Raw genomic sequence first — 13,890 nt, forward strand, 5'->3', positions numbered from 1 at the left:
AATGCTTGAAAGAGGTATTTATTACAAAATTGAATTAAAAATTCTACCACATTTTTCATGTTCCCCTGTACAAAATATATTCACAGCTCAAGGAACCATTCTCCTACATTCTCTCTGCATACTGTACAGTGCAGAAACCCCATCCCAAAAAAATCAGAAGACAGTCAGATCATGGATGGGTGCACACGTGTGCATGTGTGCACACACGTACAGCATCATTAGTAAGAAAGGCCCAGAATATAGGACAGAATCACTTAAGAACCCCCCCTAACGTCCTAACAGTCCACATGTTTTTGATTTCATAACTGGTACTTGACCAATGTGGTGGGGCCCATCTGGCTCCAAGTGCAGTCCCTTTGCTGAAAAGGAGAATGCTCTCCATGCACCAAGAACATTCAATTGAGGTACAAAAATGAAGCTGCAAATGAGAGCGGTGCTGGCTGTCCCACTCACACAACTGAGAACGACACCAACAGGCAGAACACAACACAAGTCCTCCACTTGAACCAAGATTAATACCAGCAGAGGAATCTCCATTCAAACCCTTCCCGCAGTCACAGCTCTGCCTTGTAGCGTGTGCAGCCAACCTCCTGGAAACGGGGCAGTCCCTCCTGCTGGAATAGGTGTGTGCAGAGGTGTCTGGAGGGAGCTGCATGTTTTAAGATGAATGGCACATCTAGGATGAGCCAAATGAGTCAAGAGGCCTTTTATTGTTTGTCCTCCAAGGACTGAAGAGGTGAAAAATAGGTTTTAGAATTAAAAGTAACAGGGAACCTGAAAACACACAGCTTTTTGTAGTCTGACTTTACAGACAACGTTTGACGAAACACTTCACCAGGGATAAAAGCAGCCCTGCCAAGTGAACTTCAAAGAAACAGCTGCTCCAGAGAACAGCATCTCCTGGCCCTGGAAAGCACCGCGAGCTATTTTCCATGTGGCTGAGGAACAGGACCGTGATAATCAGCCTGCAGGATGAGCCTGAACTCATTCCACAAACACGAAAAGAAGAACAGAACTGAAGCAGCCCAGGTTGTGTCCAAAACGCAGGGTGCCCTGTAACCTTTGCCTTATGGCTGCACCACATCAGTCTTTTTACGTCAATGTCGGTAAGAGAACCCAAATACATTTTTACTCACAAAATGTTGGTTACTATGACCAGAGTTCCAGCTATGACCAGAGCAGGCAGGTTTCTGTTTACATGTTAGTTCTTGAGAAGTAAATATTGAATCAAATACTACTGTTTCACTTTTCTTCTGCAGAAAGAATACAGCAGCATCATTTCAGTTACATGAAAACCCAACCCATGGAGCCCAGAAGTGGCAGACGCAACATATTCCATTTTCATACCTGCCCTCTAGTCTTCAAACATCATCCTTTTCATGTTTTTAACTCCAGATTCAAAAATAAGAATCATTAAAAAATGCAGCTGGAGGTTGCTCCCCCTGGTGGAATATCTGCATTTTTTCACTGTACATCTCCACGCCGCTACCAGCACACAGTGCCTCACAAACAGGCCAGTCTCAATTCCAGCCAACTGTCTGCAAGAAACTTTCTGAATTGGCCATCCCAAAGAAAAGAAAAGAAACCCAGCACACCCTTTGTCTGCACTGAGCCACCAATGCCCACCCACTGCTATCAGCAACAGAGGACTGAAGTACTCTGACCAAGCAACACGGTGGCTCACCTTCCTCAAGTAGTTCTTACAATTCAGACACCTTCAACGTTAGCAAAATAGCTGAGGTCACTGAGCTGATTTGTGCCTTCTATCAGATGAATAACAGATAAAGAATGTTAGAATCTATCATCCCATAACACAAATTTTCTAGTTTTGTTTGCTTATTGTTGTTTTTTGATGTTAAATGCAAATTAAAGGCTGGAAAAAACCCTACCCTGCAGATCACAGCTTTTATCAGCACTTAGGAAATCCTTCCCCCTGACAATAGCACTACCCTAGGAAAAACTCATACTCAGACAGCCAGGCATTACATTGATAGTCTCACCCTGAGCAAAGATGCTGAATCACACTGCTACAAAGGCAGCACTGCACTGTCTGCCATATTGTCAACAGTTGACAATTCACAGTTGCTGTGAAATAATGCAGGACAGCTCTTCTGCAGCCTCTTCCACATCCTTCTCTCCTATGTATCATCTCTTTGAACCCCTGGCTCACGCAGGTGGGAGCACTGCTTGCAACAGGCAAGTAGAAAAGAATCATTAAATCCAGTAGCTAATTAGTGTAACAACTTCCCACCACGAACTACCAGCAGGTGATAAACTCAAAACCTTTAGAATCAAAATCACAGGCCATCTGTGTGAGCTTCTATAGGAGTCGGCTTCTGCAGAAAGCTGTGGCACTCTGAGCCAGAAGCTAACAACAGCAAGCAGCTGCCTATGGCTCCTCTACTGAAAAGGAATGAAAGGCAGCCTGACTGGAGTCCCAGACACTCACACAGAAAACTGTCCTGTGGATGCTAATGCAGCCCTTCTGTGCTGTAGGAGTTGCATTAGAATTCAAGGCTTGATAAATGAATGCACAACTGATGTTTTAGCAGACACACAAACCTGTACCCGAGCTTTAATGCAAGGCTGAAAAGCAGAGCAAGAAATCTGAAACAAGAAGCCTGAGTTCCTTGAGACATACATAAAAGAGTTCTGCAAATATTAGTTCTTGACACAAGAACACAGCTGGAGTCTAAGTAGCAACCAAGAATTGTGACAAGAAACTCAAACTGGGGAAAGAACTGGAGATGGAATACAAAGAACATTAACAAAAACAGACCCAATACAGGAGAAAGGCACCTGATAGATTACATTCCACTTACACAGAAGGGGGGGATTCAACATCCGAGGGCTCTGGACACTTAAAGACTTTTAGCCTGACCTCACATTTTCTCCTATATAGTAATCGGATGGACATCCATTTACAGGAGGGAACATGCTCAATATTGGGATACAGTGCGCAGATGCCAATGGCCATTTCTGCAGCTGCTATGTTCCTTAAGATGAAGCCTTTTTCCTAAGAACATAGATAGTGGCACCAAGATAGCTGGGATCAAAAGACAAATGGCAGCTATCTAAAATTTTCACCCAATGATTTTAGTCCCAAAGCACACCCCCCAAACATCAGCCTTCACAGCACACTGGGCAGAAAATAAATCACCTGCTGTTCCCACTGTAATTTCCTCAGCAGCATCAGACAGCAAAGAAGCTACAAAGTGCAGTGCTGGAACAGTCTGGCTCTGAGCACAGGCCTGCAAGGTGACTGTTATAAATGATTAAAGGTGACCAGAAAGCAATGCAGTATAAGGGGGTAAACAATCTCCATCTCTGTCAGCAAAGGGCCTGGGAGACAGACGAGGCACGGTGGTTCAGGAGTGGTTCAAACAAACCCCTTTCAGTCAAATTCTAAAAATTCAGGCTTGAAGCTAAAAATGCAGACAGCCAAGGCTGAGCAGTAAGGAGATCCCCACACGCTTATTTGAAGGTTTAAGAAAAACCTGATCATAAGAAAGGTCATGAAGCATGATTCACGTTCCAATATCTGGAAACTATCCGACTCTCAAACTGCAATGGCAAGAAGGAAGACGGAAAAACACATGTGAACATTCAACTACATACAACCCCCAACCTGTACTGGTATGACTGCTGGAATGCCACTGCTGTTTGCTTGTGAAGAGTCCCAATGTACTGCTCAGAGGAACTGAGATCTAACCAACCAGTCGTTTGGGAATATCACCTTAAGATTCATAACATGAGTCTTTCTAAGAGGATCAGCTTCTGATTCTCCTAATGCAGGCAGTGCAAACAAATGCCAGAGCAACAGAGTTACTACACCCAGAATTCACCAGAGAGGACACTTTACACGTCATCCAAAGTGCCAGAACCAGCTTGCTGTGCAGCAGTTCTCATGCTTCTTACTCTCTGTCTCCAGATGGTCTTTTGGTGGCTCTAGAACTCCCAGGAGTCCATCCACCGGAGCCCTGCCATGGGGCTGCTGGGGTCAGACGCCATGGGTCCTATCATCCCATAGGACAGAGGATGGAAGAGGTAGAAGCTGTGGGAAGAATTAAAATATCCATCAAGGACTGCACAGTTTTCTGTCTCAAGAACAATGTAGCATATTAGCCCATATGGGTATCCTATGGAACCTTTTTAGGATGGCTCTAAGCCCCACTAGGGACATTTTAACCTCCACTGAACACAATACATACATAATCCACACTTTTATCACCGGTGTTGTCTTCTTTTAGAAAGTAACAGTTTTGGAGAAAAGCCAGCTAAGAAGATCTACAGCAATGAGGAATCTGCCTGTATTTGAGAGATCTGACATCACTTAGCATAGGGAGTAGAATCAGAAACACTGAACCATGAGTTCAGAAGGAAATGGAGCATTCACACTGAGTGGTAAAATGAAAGAAAGATTCCCTTCAATTAAAGGATGTTTTAAAACATATTGCTGAGAGCTTAGGATTGGACTTGATGTCTTAAAGTCAAGATCAGCAGAAATGAGTGGCAGAGACAAACATCGAGGGCAATTAATAGGCACAAAGTCTCTACTGAGACTGTGGCTGCTAGGCATTGACAAAGAGCTGAGCTTCAGCCCTCACCTGTACATGATGAGCAGAATCAGTGCCAGGATCCCCCCTCCATAAACTCTTCTACCTGTAGCAGCGGGTGACAAGAACTGAGAAAAAAACTTCAGTAGTGTGTCCCAGGTGATTCCTAGGAGAATAATGAGACAGAAGTCAGGAACAGCACAGATGCCAAAGATGACAGTTGCTACATTCAGTCACACTGTGCTGACAAAGCTCTGTTAACACCAGAGCACCTCATCAATTCTTAAATTCATTTCCCTTGCTAACCATCAGAACTACAGAGATTGTTTTCTATCAGCAGAAAGTTCTCTTTTCCTTCCCTCCCACCTGCATAAATGGGCAAGACACCCAGGCTCCAGCTGGCTAACTAAGGCAACACAAAAGCACAGGAAAAACTACCAAGAATGAATTACAAATGAACCTGACAGAAAAGCGGTGACAACAAACAGTGGGAAGTAACATGTATAAAAGACTATAAAAGAGCAATGATATCGCAGAGAATAGGGATGACATCTCAGTTTAAATGCTCTAACCACCAGACATGGCTGCCCCCTGGAGGTGGCAACAAAGAGACAGTTTGGCAACACAAGTTGCTTTGTGAAGAACATTTTCAGTAAGTCAGTGTTTTCAAGCAACTTGCATAAGCAGAACATGTAAAACTGCTTAGTCTGAAAATGTTTCATCTAACAGAATTTCACCCGTGTTTCTGTCTCACCTTCTCTCAGCATCCAATATATTTACCTGTCAACATGCTGGAAAAAAGCATGGCAGGAAAGTAGTGGTGAAAGTAGAGAACTCGGCCCATCATGAAGAAAGGTAGGTAATGAAGGAGCCAGCCCAGAGCAACCTGCCCTCCGCCACAGAGCACAACTCGAGACAGCTCTGGAACACAAACATGCTTCAGCAGAAAATAATTTAACATACAATTCCTCTTAACAAGCCCTGTCACAGTAAGTAATATGCTGTACATTTACAGTATTACATTTTCCTACTAAATAGTACCTTGCATGTTGTAATATATGGTTACATGCTGTATTATATTACTGTATTACATAGGAGTTATCAAAAAATTCTCAATGGACTAGCAGCAGATTGACCAGGCTCTATCTTAAGACCAAATTTTCAGTAACTCAGCATATACATGGGTCATTCCAATTTCTGATGCCTTTGGTTCCCTCTGCAATGAGACTACAGGCCACCTAGATGATCACTTTGCCAGCCTTTCCCTGAAGGAAACGCTGCCCACCTTTCAGAGCCTGGGGAAGGGACTGAGAGCCCAGGTTTGTGCAGATGGCTTAGCCAATAGCTAATCACTGTGTGACTGAATAGCATCACATCACATCCGAGATTTCACTTCCAACACAGAGACCTACAGCACGAAGTAACCACTGATGTAAACTGTGAAGTTTAATGTATGATGTACTCAGATCTTTGAAAAGCTCTACAACCCTGGCATCAGACGCAGTAAGAGACCTTTAACCATTTATTTTGCATAAAATATCAGGAAACATTTATCATTTTGAAATCACGTGCATATTATAATGGTACACTATGCTTGCAAAGCTTGAGAGTAGACAATTTGGATCAATACATGATCTCCTTTACAGCCAACTCAGGTAGCTCCTTGAGGTATTTCTATTAAAGATTGGTCCTGTTCACAGTTAAACTACTTGAGGCATGAATCTCACACTCTTTCCCTTGCGGACACCACTCCATAACCTAACCTCAGCGGTCTTCTACCCTGGTTCACAGTCCTGCCTTTCACCCACTTCCACGGCATCTGCAAATGGAATTTATGAAAAGGAAGCTGGGTATCAGTAACTTGTGTGACATCAGCATCAGTGTTAAAAAAGAGATTGTAGGCATCTGCAAAGCAAAAGAAGGTAAGACCATGGGACCAGTGGATGTTTGCATCAGGAAGTGTACATCCCTGGTGTACATTTTATCACTTTCCTATTGGTACGTCCAGATCAAAAACAGTCTTTCCAACAAATATCCATCAGTGTTTAGGCAGGGATAGAGTTGAATCTCTTTGGAGAGGCTCACTGATGCCATTCTGGATTTTTGATGAAAATAGAGGTGATAACACACACTGTTTTAATTGTTGCAGAGCAGCGTTTACACTAAATCAAGGACTTTTTGGCTTCTTGTTCACAGAATCATAGAATCACAAGGTTGGAAAGTACCTACGAGATCATCTAGTCCAACCATCCTCTTGCTACCATTGCTACCACAAGCCACTAAACCAGATCTCGTAGCTCCTCATCCAGACGCCTCTTGAACATTGCCAGGGATGGCAACTCCACCACCTCCCTGGGCAGCCATTCCAGTGTCTGACCACTCATTGAGAGAAGAATTTTTTACTTACACCTATTCTAAACCTCCTCTGGTACAACTTGTGGCCACCTCCTCAGGTCCTGTTCATTGCATGAGGGAAGAGGACAAGCCCCTCCTCATTACAACCCAACCTCCCTTCAGGAAGTTGTTGAGTGCAATGAAGTCTTCCCTGGGCCTCCTCTTCTCCAGACTAAACAATCCCAGTTCTGCCATGCTACTGAGGAGTCTGGAGGCACAAGAAGCTGGGAGGAAACACAGCTAGGACAGCTGACCCGAACTAGCCAAGGGGATATTCCATACCATATGGTGTCACACTAAACAATAAAAACTGAGGAGGAGTCCTTCAAGTGATGACATCTGTCATCCTAAGAAACCATTATGTGTGATAAGCCCTGTTTTCCTGGAAGTGGCTGTACATCTGCCTACTGATTAATGAACTCATTGTTTTGCTTTAAATGCACATGCAGCTTTTGCTTTACTTAGTAAACCATCTTTATCTCAACCCACAAGTTCTCACACTTTTACCATTCTGATTCTATGCCCTGTGTGACTTGGGGAGAGTGAGCAAATGTGTTGCTTAGGTCCCTGCTTGGGTTGGACCACAACAAGCAATCAATGTAACTGATAGCAATTGTGGCCAGCATCTCAGCTCTCAAACAGTTCCTAAGCAACTGTCACGCTAGGCTGGGCAATTACCTGGCAGAGCACAGCTGGCATATGAGTTACTAACTAATCTGAGCCTCTGTCTCCTAGAAAATAACCTAGCAAAAACCTACTGTGCTTCGAACCTTTGGATCGCCTTCAGATGCCAACCTCTATCCAGTTCAGCTCTGTACTCTCCAGCAAAGGAGACTGTTGAGGAGCTGATCATACCTCCCTTCCTGTGAATTACTTACAGAGTGATTTTCCTCATGATTACAAAACCATGACAGCTTTCTATGTATGGTTTTAATGATCTTGGTGATTTCAGGATTTCTGATCAAGGTTTACAACCTTAGGAAATTTGGCAACTCACTGTGCAAGGTCTGCCAGGCAGAAAGACAGATTTTACTCAAAGCCAGATTTTACATACGGCATCTTCTGTGAGCAGTCTCATCATTCAGTAGTACACTTTCAAAGCACTGTGTAGCTTAGAGTTCAGTACATACAGCTCCCTTGAGTTTAATGCATTAAATTCCCAGAGGCTTTAATACAACATATGGGAAGATTTTTAGCATACGATTCCCAGTATGAGCTTTCGTGTATCAGCAAACCAGGATGTTATGAGAGTGATTCTCTTGTATAAGAGGCACAGGAAAACTGACCTCACCTTTGTGTTCAGAAGTCAGTTGGACACCTCTCTTCAGTGCCACTGCAGTAGAAATTGCTATCAGAAGATATAGCCCAATAGTGAACAGATTCAGCCACCATACCACCTATGTAGGAAAAGAGAAAGATTTAGGACTTAGGGCTGGAAATAGGAACGAATGTGAGAGGAAATGAAAAGCTACACACAAGTATAAGAATACTACAGGAGAAACAATCCAAAAGAAGGATGGAAAGATTTGTTGTCAATGGAAACAGTAAAATTTACTAAAGACAGTGACTTGGAACCTCCTGATCGAACTTACCGGGTTTCCCAGCAAATAAACTCGATAATCTGTCTCATTGACACCAGAAAAACGCAGACCCTAAGGAAACAGACCAGAAGTAAGCAATGTGAATTTGCATCAGTCCAGTTTACACATATTTTCTAGTGTCAAAGGTGAGACAAATTCCCTTCCATGCAGCTCAGGTGCTACAAAATAAAGTTAACATAACCTTCAATGTGCTTAAGAGCTCCTCTACTTCAAGAAGCACAGTAAAGTATTTTAAAACAGAAAGAGAAGTGGGTTGATCAATATACCTGGTAGTTGATGGGCCAGTGCCAGGGTTTGGATGTAACTTCATTGTCCTTTGGTTTCAGGCCACTGTTTCCCTACAGATAAGTCAAGATAAAATTGAACTAAGTGGGCAGTGTGCTGCAAAAAATGCCCCAGAAACATTGTGGTTTACAAATATATTCCAAGTAGAGGCTGTTTTCTGATTACATGCACACATCACCTTCTGGAAATAGCTACAAGGACAATGAATGTTTTAATATTATTGCTTTAATATTATTGAGCAGACAAAAATGTTCTTTGAGTATCCTTAAAGGCAGGATTCTCTGATTTCTCTTCATCGGGTTTTCTGTCACTGAGTATACATGTTGCATAAGCAAGACCTTTGTTCATTAACAAACTGCTTCAACAGGCTTCCTTCCACTCTGAAATAAAATCCTCAGAAAGATTATTTCCATGGAAACCCATGCAGGTGCTTTCTTACCTGAGATAATGTTATCAAGGGTTGTCATGGAAATGCTTAGTGTTAATAATAATTTGATGACCTTCTTTCTTATGGGAATTTGAGAAGACCTTTGCAAACAAAAAAGTGAACTCCCTTCCCAAAATGGTAGATTCCCATTCTTATGGGCAACAAAGCTGGTGGAAGAGCTGGAAGGCATGTCCTGTGAGGACACCTGGGTTGTCTACTCTGGAGAAAAGAAGGCTGAGAGGTGACCTCAGTGCTTTCTAAAGCCTCCTAAGGCAGGGAAGTGGAGAGGGATGTGCCACACTCTTTCCCCTGTGAACTGATGACACATGGGAACAGCACAAAGCTGTACCAGGAGAGGTTCAGACTGGATATCGGGAAAAAATCCTTTACTGTGAGGGTAGTGAAATGATAGAATAAGCTTCCTAGAGAGATGCTTGATGCCACAACTGTCAGTATAAAAAAGGCATTTGAATAATGCCCTCATTAAATGTCCTTTAACCTTCAGTCAGCCCTGAAGTGGTCAGAGAGTTGGACTTGATGATCTCTAAAGCCCCCTTCCTACTGAACTTCTCTATTCAGATGAAGGAGCGAGTAGCTGAAAGCAGAAGGGATGTGGCCAAAATCAAAGAACAATCACAGAGAAAGACCACCTTGAAAATATTAAGTCTAGTCCTTTTGTGAGTATCTGTGGGGATAAAAAGGGAAGAGAAAGGCCGAAAACACAGCATCTCAATGAGCCTGAAGAAATTAACAGGAATTTTTCATTTCCAGTTCAAACATTTATTGCCCTTTTAGCATCTATTAAGCTAAATTTCCTGAGTCTGACCACAGTAATATCCTCCTGCCTCATAACTACTAATTTAACTTTAAAACTTCCCAGCAGCATAGGAAAAATATTAAACTCTCCTTCACGGAACAGAATTTCAGCAGCAAAGCAATTACAGAACTAGACTGTAGCTATATTACATCAACAGCAGAGCCCGTGGCTTCCAAACTTTTGGAAATACTAACCTCAAGACCACCCCTCTTACTAAGCAAGAATGCAAGCAGGTGGTTGGAGTGTGCAAATTTTGCCCTAGTTTGCAGCTATCACCTACAAATTTCAGAAAAAAAAAGCTATTTCTTTTTTTTTATGAAAAACAAAGGAGGAAGAAAATGACCATCTAGAACTAATAATACCCTACCCGGATCATAACCATGTGGGATTCTAGCAGAATTTCCACAAAAGAAGGCTTCAAAACATCCAGGCTGATGTTAGGCACTACAGGAAGAGAAAAAAATATATTAGAATTCTGTGTGTTTTGCATTTATTTGCCTCTTGCATAAGAAATTAAATTCTCTCCATTTGTGACAAATCTGCTTCTAACACTCCTGTTCATTCCCTGTGCAATTCATTCAAATTCTAAACACAGAGGCTTGCAGTCCAAAGTATCCTCCAGTGAATTTCACAACTGATCCATTCCTAGATTTCCCCCTTTACTTCCAGGGAGCAAGAAAAATATAAAAAAAGTGCCTGAAATAGATCTCTATTTCTAGCTGAAATTAGAGACACTGTTCGTAAGCTGTTGCCTACCTGTGAGTGAGCCATGAGCATGATAATACACAAGGTATTATAACAAAAGAGGAAAACGCCACATCAATTGCATTCACCTCTGATTTGCACAGCTGCTCTGTGAGGGTGAAGAACACCAGTTTTTTGGCAATTCAGACACCAGCCCAAGTCATCTGCAATTCTAGGGAAGAAAACTATAACAAATAATTCAGGCTAGGTGAGGCTGTGACGCGTATCTAACTCATAGATGAGGCTGCAAGGCTCACCTCTCATTATTGGCACACTCAGGTCTCCTCTCAGTCTTTGTTATACCTCTACAATCTATTACTTGATTGTACCACGATGTCATTATAAGAGAAAAGACTAGAAAACAGAGTGGTGGTTTTGTTGTTTGTTTGTTTGTTTTAAATAGACCATTAAAATATATAGAACATACTTGTATCTATGACAGTAATTCCTAACTGAACCAATCATATTAAATGTAATAGCTTGTACTGCACTCCCTACAAAACTCCACACTTTTGCCATCCAGGATGATTACAAAATCCTTCAATAAGTCGTTGTATTTCCCACTATACTTGAAGCTCCAGTTTACTGTACAAACAGTGAAATCATAGAATCATAAAATATCCCGAGTTGGAAGAGACAACAACAATCATCAAGTCAACTCTATGCTACCTAAAAATGACATGATTTGCCTGAAAGTGTCGTCCAAGCACTTCTTAAACTCCTCTAAGCCTGGTGGTATGATTACTTCCCTGGGGAAGTGCCTGACCACCCACTCAATAAAGAACCTTTCCCTAATATCCAACTGAATCAGCCCTGAAGCAGAAAACAGCTATGCACCTCTAAACAGTTGGCCCAAGTTCAACAAGTTAACATCTGAGCTGAGGAAGAACAGACAAATCCCGAACACTGACTGCCAGTTCTTGACATCTGATAGCTCATCCATATCCTAAACAGCAAGCCAAGATGAACCCTCAAAGGAAAGGAAAATAAATGACTTACACTTAGGGTTTATATGATCTTCAAAGTTCCAGAGGGAATTGGGAGTCTCTTTCACGTATGGTGTGCAGGTGACTTCCACTTGTTCCCAACCCCTGAAGAACAACACAACAGTCACCTCTTATAACAGGCTTACTTCCACTCATTAATTAATTAATTCCATTAATTAATCACTAGCCTTGGAAGGACAGCGACTGTTCCCCTTTTAAGTCTTAAAAAATAGATATCTATTTGTAATTACCAGGTTTCCTCCCTCCTCTCAGTTCTTAATGTCATCAGTATTTTGCAGCACTGGATTCCATTCACAGGGTGAGCCTGTGTTAGTGGAAAAAGACATACCTCCTTTCTTCAATGTTGTTGTCAGTGGTAGCAATTTTTTTTTCATTATTATTATTTTAAACCAGTTATGTTATTTACCCACAAACCCAGTCTTACCAGAAAACATAAATGCCATTTGCATTCCTGACCCGGCAGTCATCAGCAGAAGTATCTGCCTGCACTCACTATGTATGATTCAGCATCCACCAGAATTATTAGAAATCCTCTTTACTGTAAAAGAGCTAAGGGAAGCCTAAGCTAGCAGTAACAGAGGCAGCTCTGGAAACAGAAGCACCATGACTACACAGCCTGTCGCTTCAGGATCCCTATTAGCATCCCACACCGTACAGCTTTGCAGCTACAGTATCTTGGTTGGCATAAATCTCTGCATATCCCTCATTTTATGATGAAGATACATAACCTCAGAACTCCCTGGTCATATCAGCTTGCTACTGCTGCCCTCACATCAGATGTTGTACACAAAAATGGCAGTACTGCCAACTACAAAAGAAGTTGATGCCAACAAAAAAGTTCAGAGGAATATGGCATGGAAGAGCATCAACTGCTCCAGTTCTTTACTTACTGTGAACTTTAAGGCTAGAATGGGCCTTGAAGAATATGGCTGTTATCCATTCCCAGACTTCCTGCACAACAAAATCTATGCCCATGCCACTCTTAGATCTCTTGGTGTGGGATGTGGATTGTTATGGGATTTTTCAGAGCTGCTGCCCACCAGGCACCTTCACTGTAACAAATTGCATAACTCTAACCCAGATTTTCTCCTCTGGTTGTATTTTTAGTACTTGCTGATTACTTTTTTATTCTCATGGTAGTTCAGAGTCTCGTGGAGTCAGGCAGAGAGAGCGTACAAGCTACTTACCACTTTGGCAGAGTCTTTCCAGAAGAGCCCAGAATACACCCAGTGGCCACATGTGTGAGCCGGATTTTACTCCGTAGGACTTTGATAAGCTTCCCAGCCCTTCTGCCCACCACTTCGATCCGCCAAAAGTCATTGGAATCTCCTGTTCCATTCTATCATGCAAACCAACCACAACAGTGAAAAACAAAGAAACAAAAATCAATCAGAAGACATACAAACTGAAGCACTGCAAATAGGAAATTCTGAAACTCTAATGGTGGTGAGGCAAAAGAACCCACACTACTCTTGCTCAGACTTCACCAAAGAGATTCCCATAAGGAAGAGATGATTCTTCATATGAGCAACTATCCACAAATACATTTTTATCTTGCCAAACTTAATATTTTTTGATTCAAATTCACACTTGAGTGTGCCTTAGAGTTACATTTTAAAAGGGGCTAACTTGGCTGCTTCACAGAAGGGGTTTGGGCAACCCTGCCTTGCCTTTGGAAATTCATCCCTCAAAGCAGATTTTGTTTTCATGATGCAAAATTCTGTCAACATCTTGTCAACAAAAGCCAGTTGTCTACATGACAAGGCCAAATACATAAAATAATACTTGTCAGAGAAACTTCAAGGTTAGTCAGTTTGGCATTCATGGAACTGAAAGCTGCCAAAGCAAGACTGACAGTAAAAGCTTAAGTTATTTCCTTTTCTGTGTTCACATCAAATAGACCTTAAATGAGATACACTATTTTATACTATATCATCTTTTACTCCAACCTGGTAGATCTACATTTATCACCATGAATAACAAACTAAAAGCAGAAATAAATCCCCTTGGCACAGTATGAATTCTGCCCCCCAAAAAAGGAATCTTGTTGAATCTCGCC

General features: G+C 42.0%; 1 protein-coding gene across 4 annotated transcripts in view; it reads right to left on the reverse strand.

The window, feature by feature from the left end:
- POMT2 (protein O-mannosyltransferase 2) overlaps nucleotides 1-13,890 on the reverse strand; it is a 27,884-nt gene continuing 13,994 nt past the window's right edge. For 3 of the 4 annotated variants that reach the window (XM_015865181.2, XM_015865180.2, XM_015865185.2), the window contains exons 13-21: nucleotides 13,019-13,170; nucleotides 11,824-11,915; nucleotides 10,448-10,524; nucleotides 8,818-8,889; nucleotides 8,543-8,602; nucleotides 8,242-8,347; nucleotides 5,337-5,477; nucleotides 4,608-4,722; nucleotides 1-4,054 (exon numbers count right to left, since the gene is read on the reverse strand). In XM_015865181.2, coding sequence (XP_015720667.1) covers nucleotides 3,949-4,054; nucleotides 4,608-4,722; nucleotides 5,337-5,477; nucleotides 8,242-8,347; nucleotides 8,543-8,602; nucleotides 8,818-8,889; nucleotides 10,448-10,524; nucleotides 11,824-11,915; nucleotides 13,019-13,170 — 921 coding nt within the window. In that variant the 3' untranslated portion in view covers nucleotides 1-3,948. Of the gene's footprint in view, nucleotides 4,055-4,607; nucleotides 4,723-5,336; nucleotides 5,478-8,236; nucleotides 8,348-8,542; nucleotides 8,603-8,817; nucleotides 8,890-10,447; nucleotides 10,525-11,823; nucleotides 11,916-13,018; nucleotides 13,171-13,890 lie in introns of those variants that run through there. The other variant, XR_001555798.2, reaches the window with a different exon arrangement.

The sequence above is a fragment of the Coturnix japonica genome, chromosome 5 (genome assembly GCF_001577835.2).
Source record: "Coturnix japonica isolate 7356 chromosome 5, Coturnix japonica 2.1, whole genome shotgun sequence".
Taxonomy (NCBI): Eukaryota; Metazoa; Chordata; class Aves; order Galliformes; family Phasianidae; genus Coturnix; species Coturnix japonica.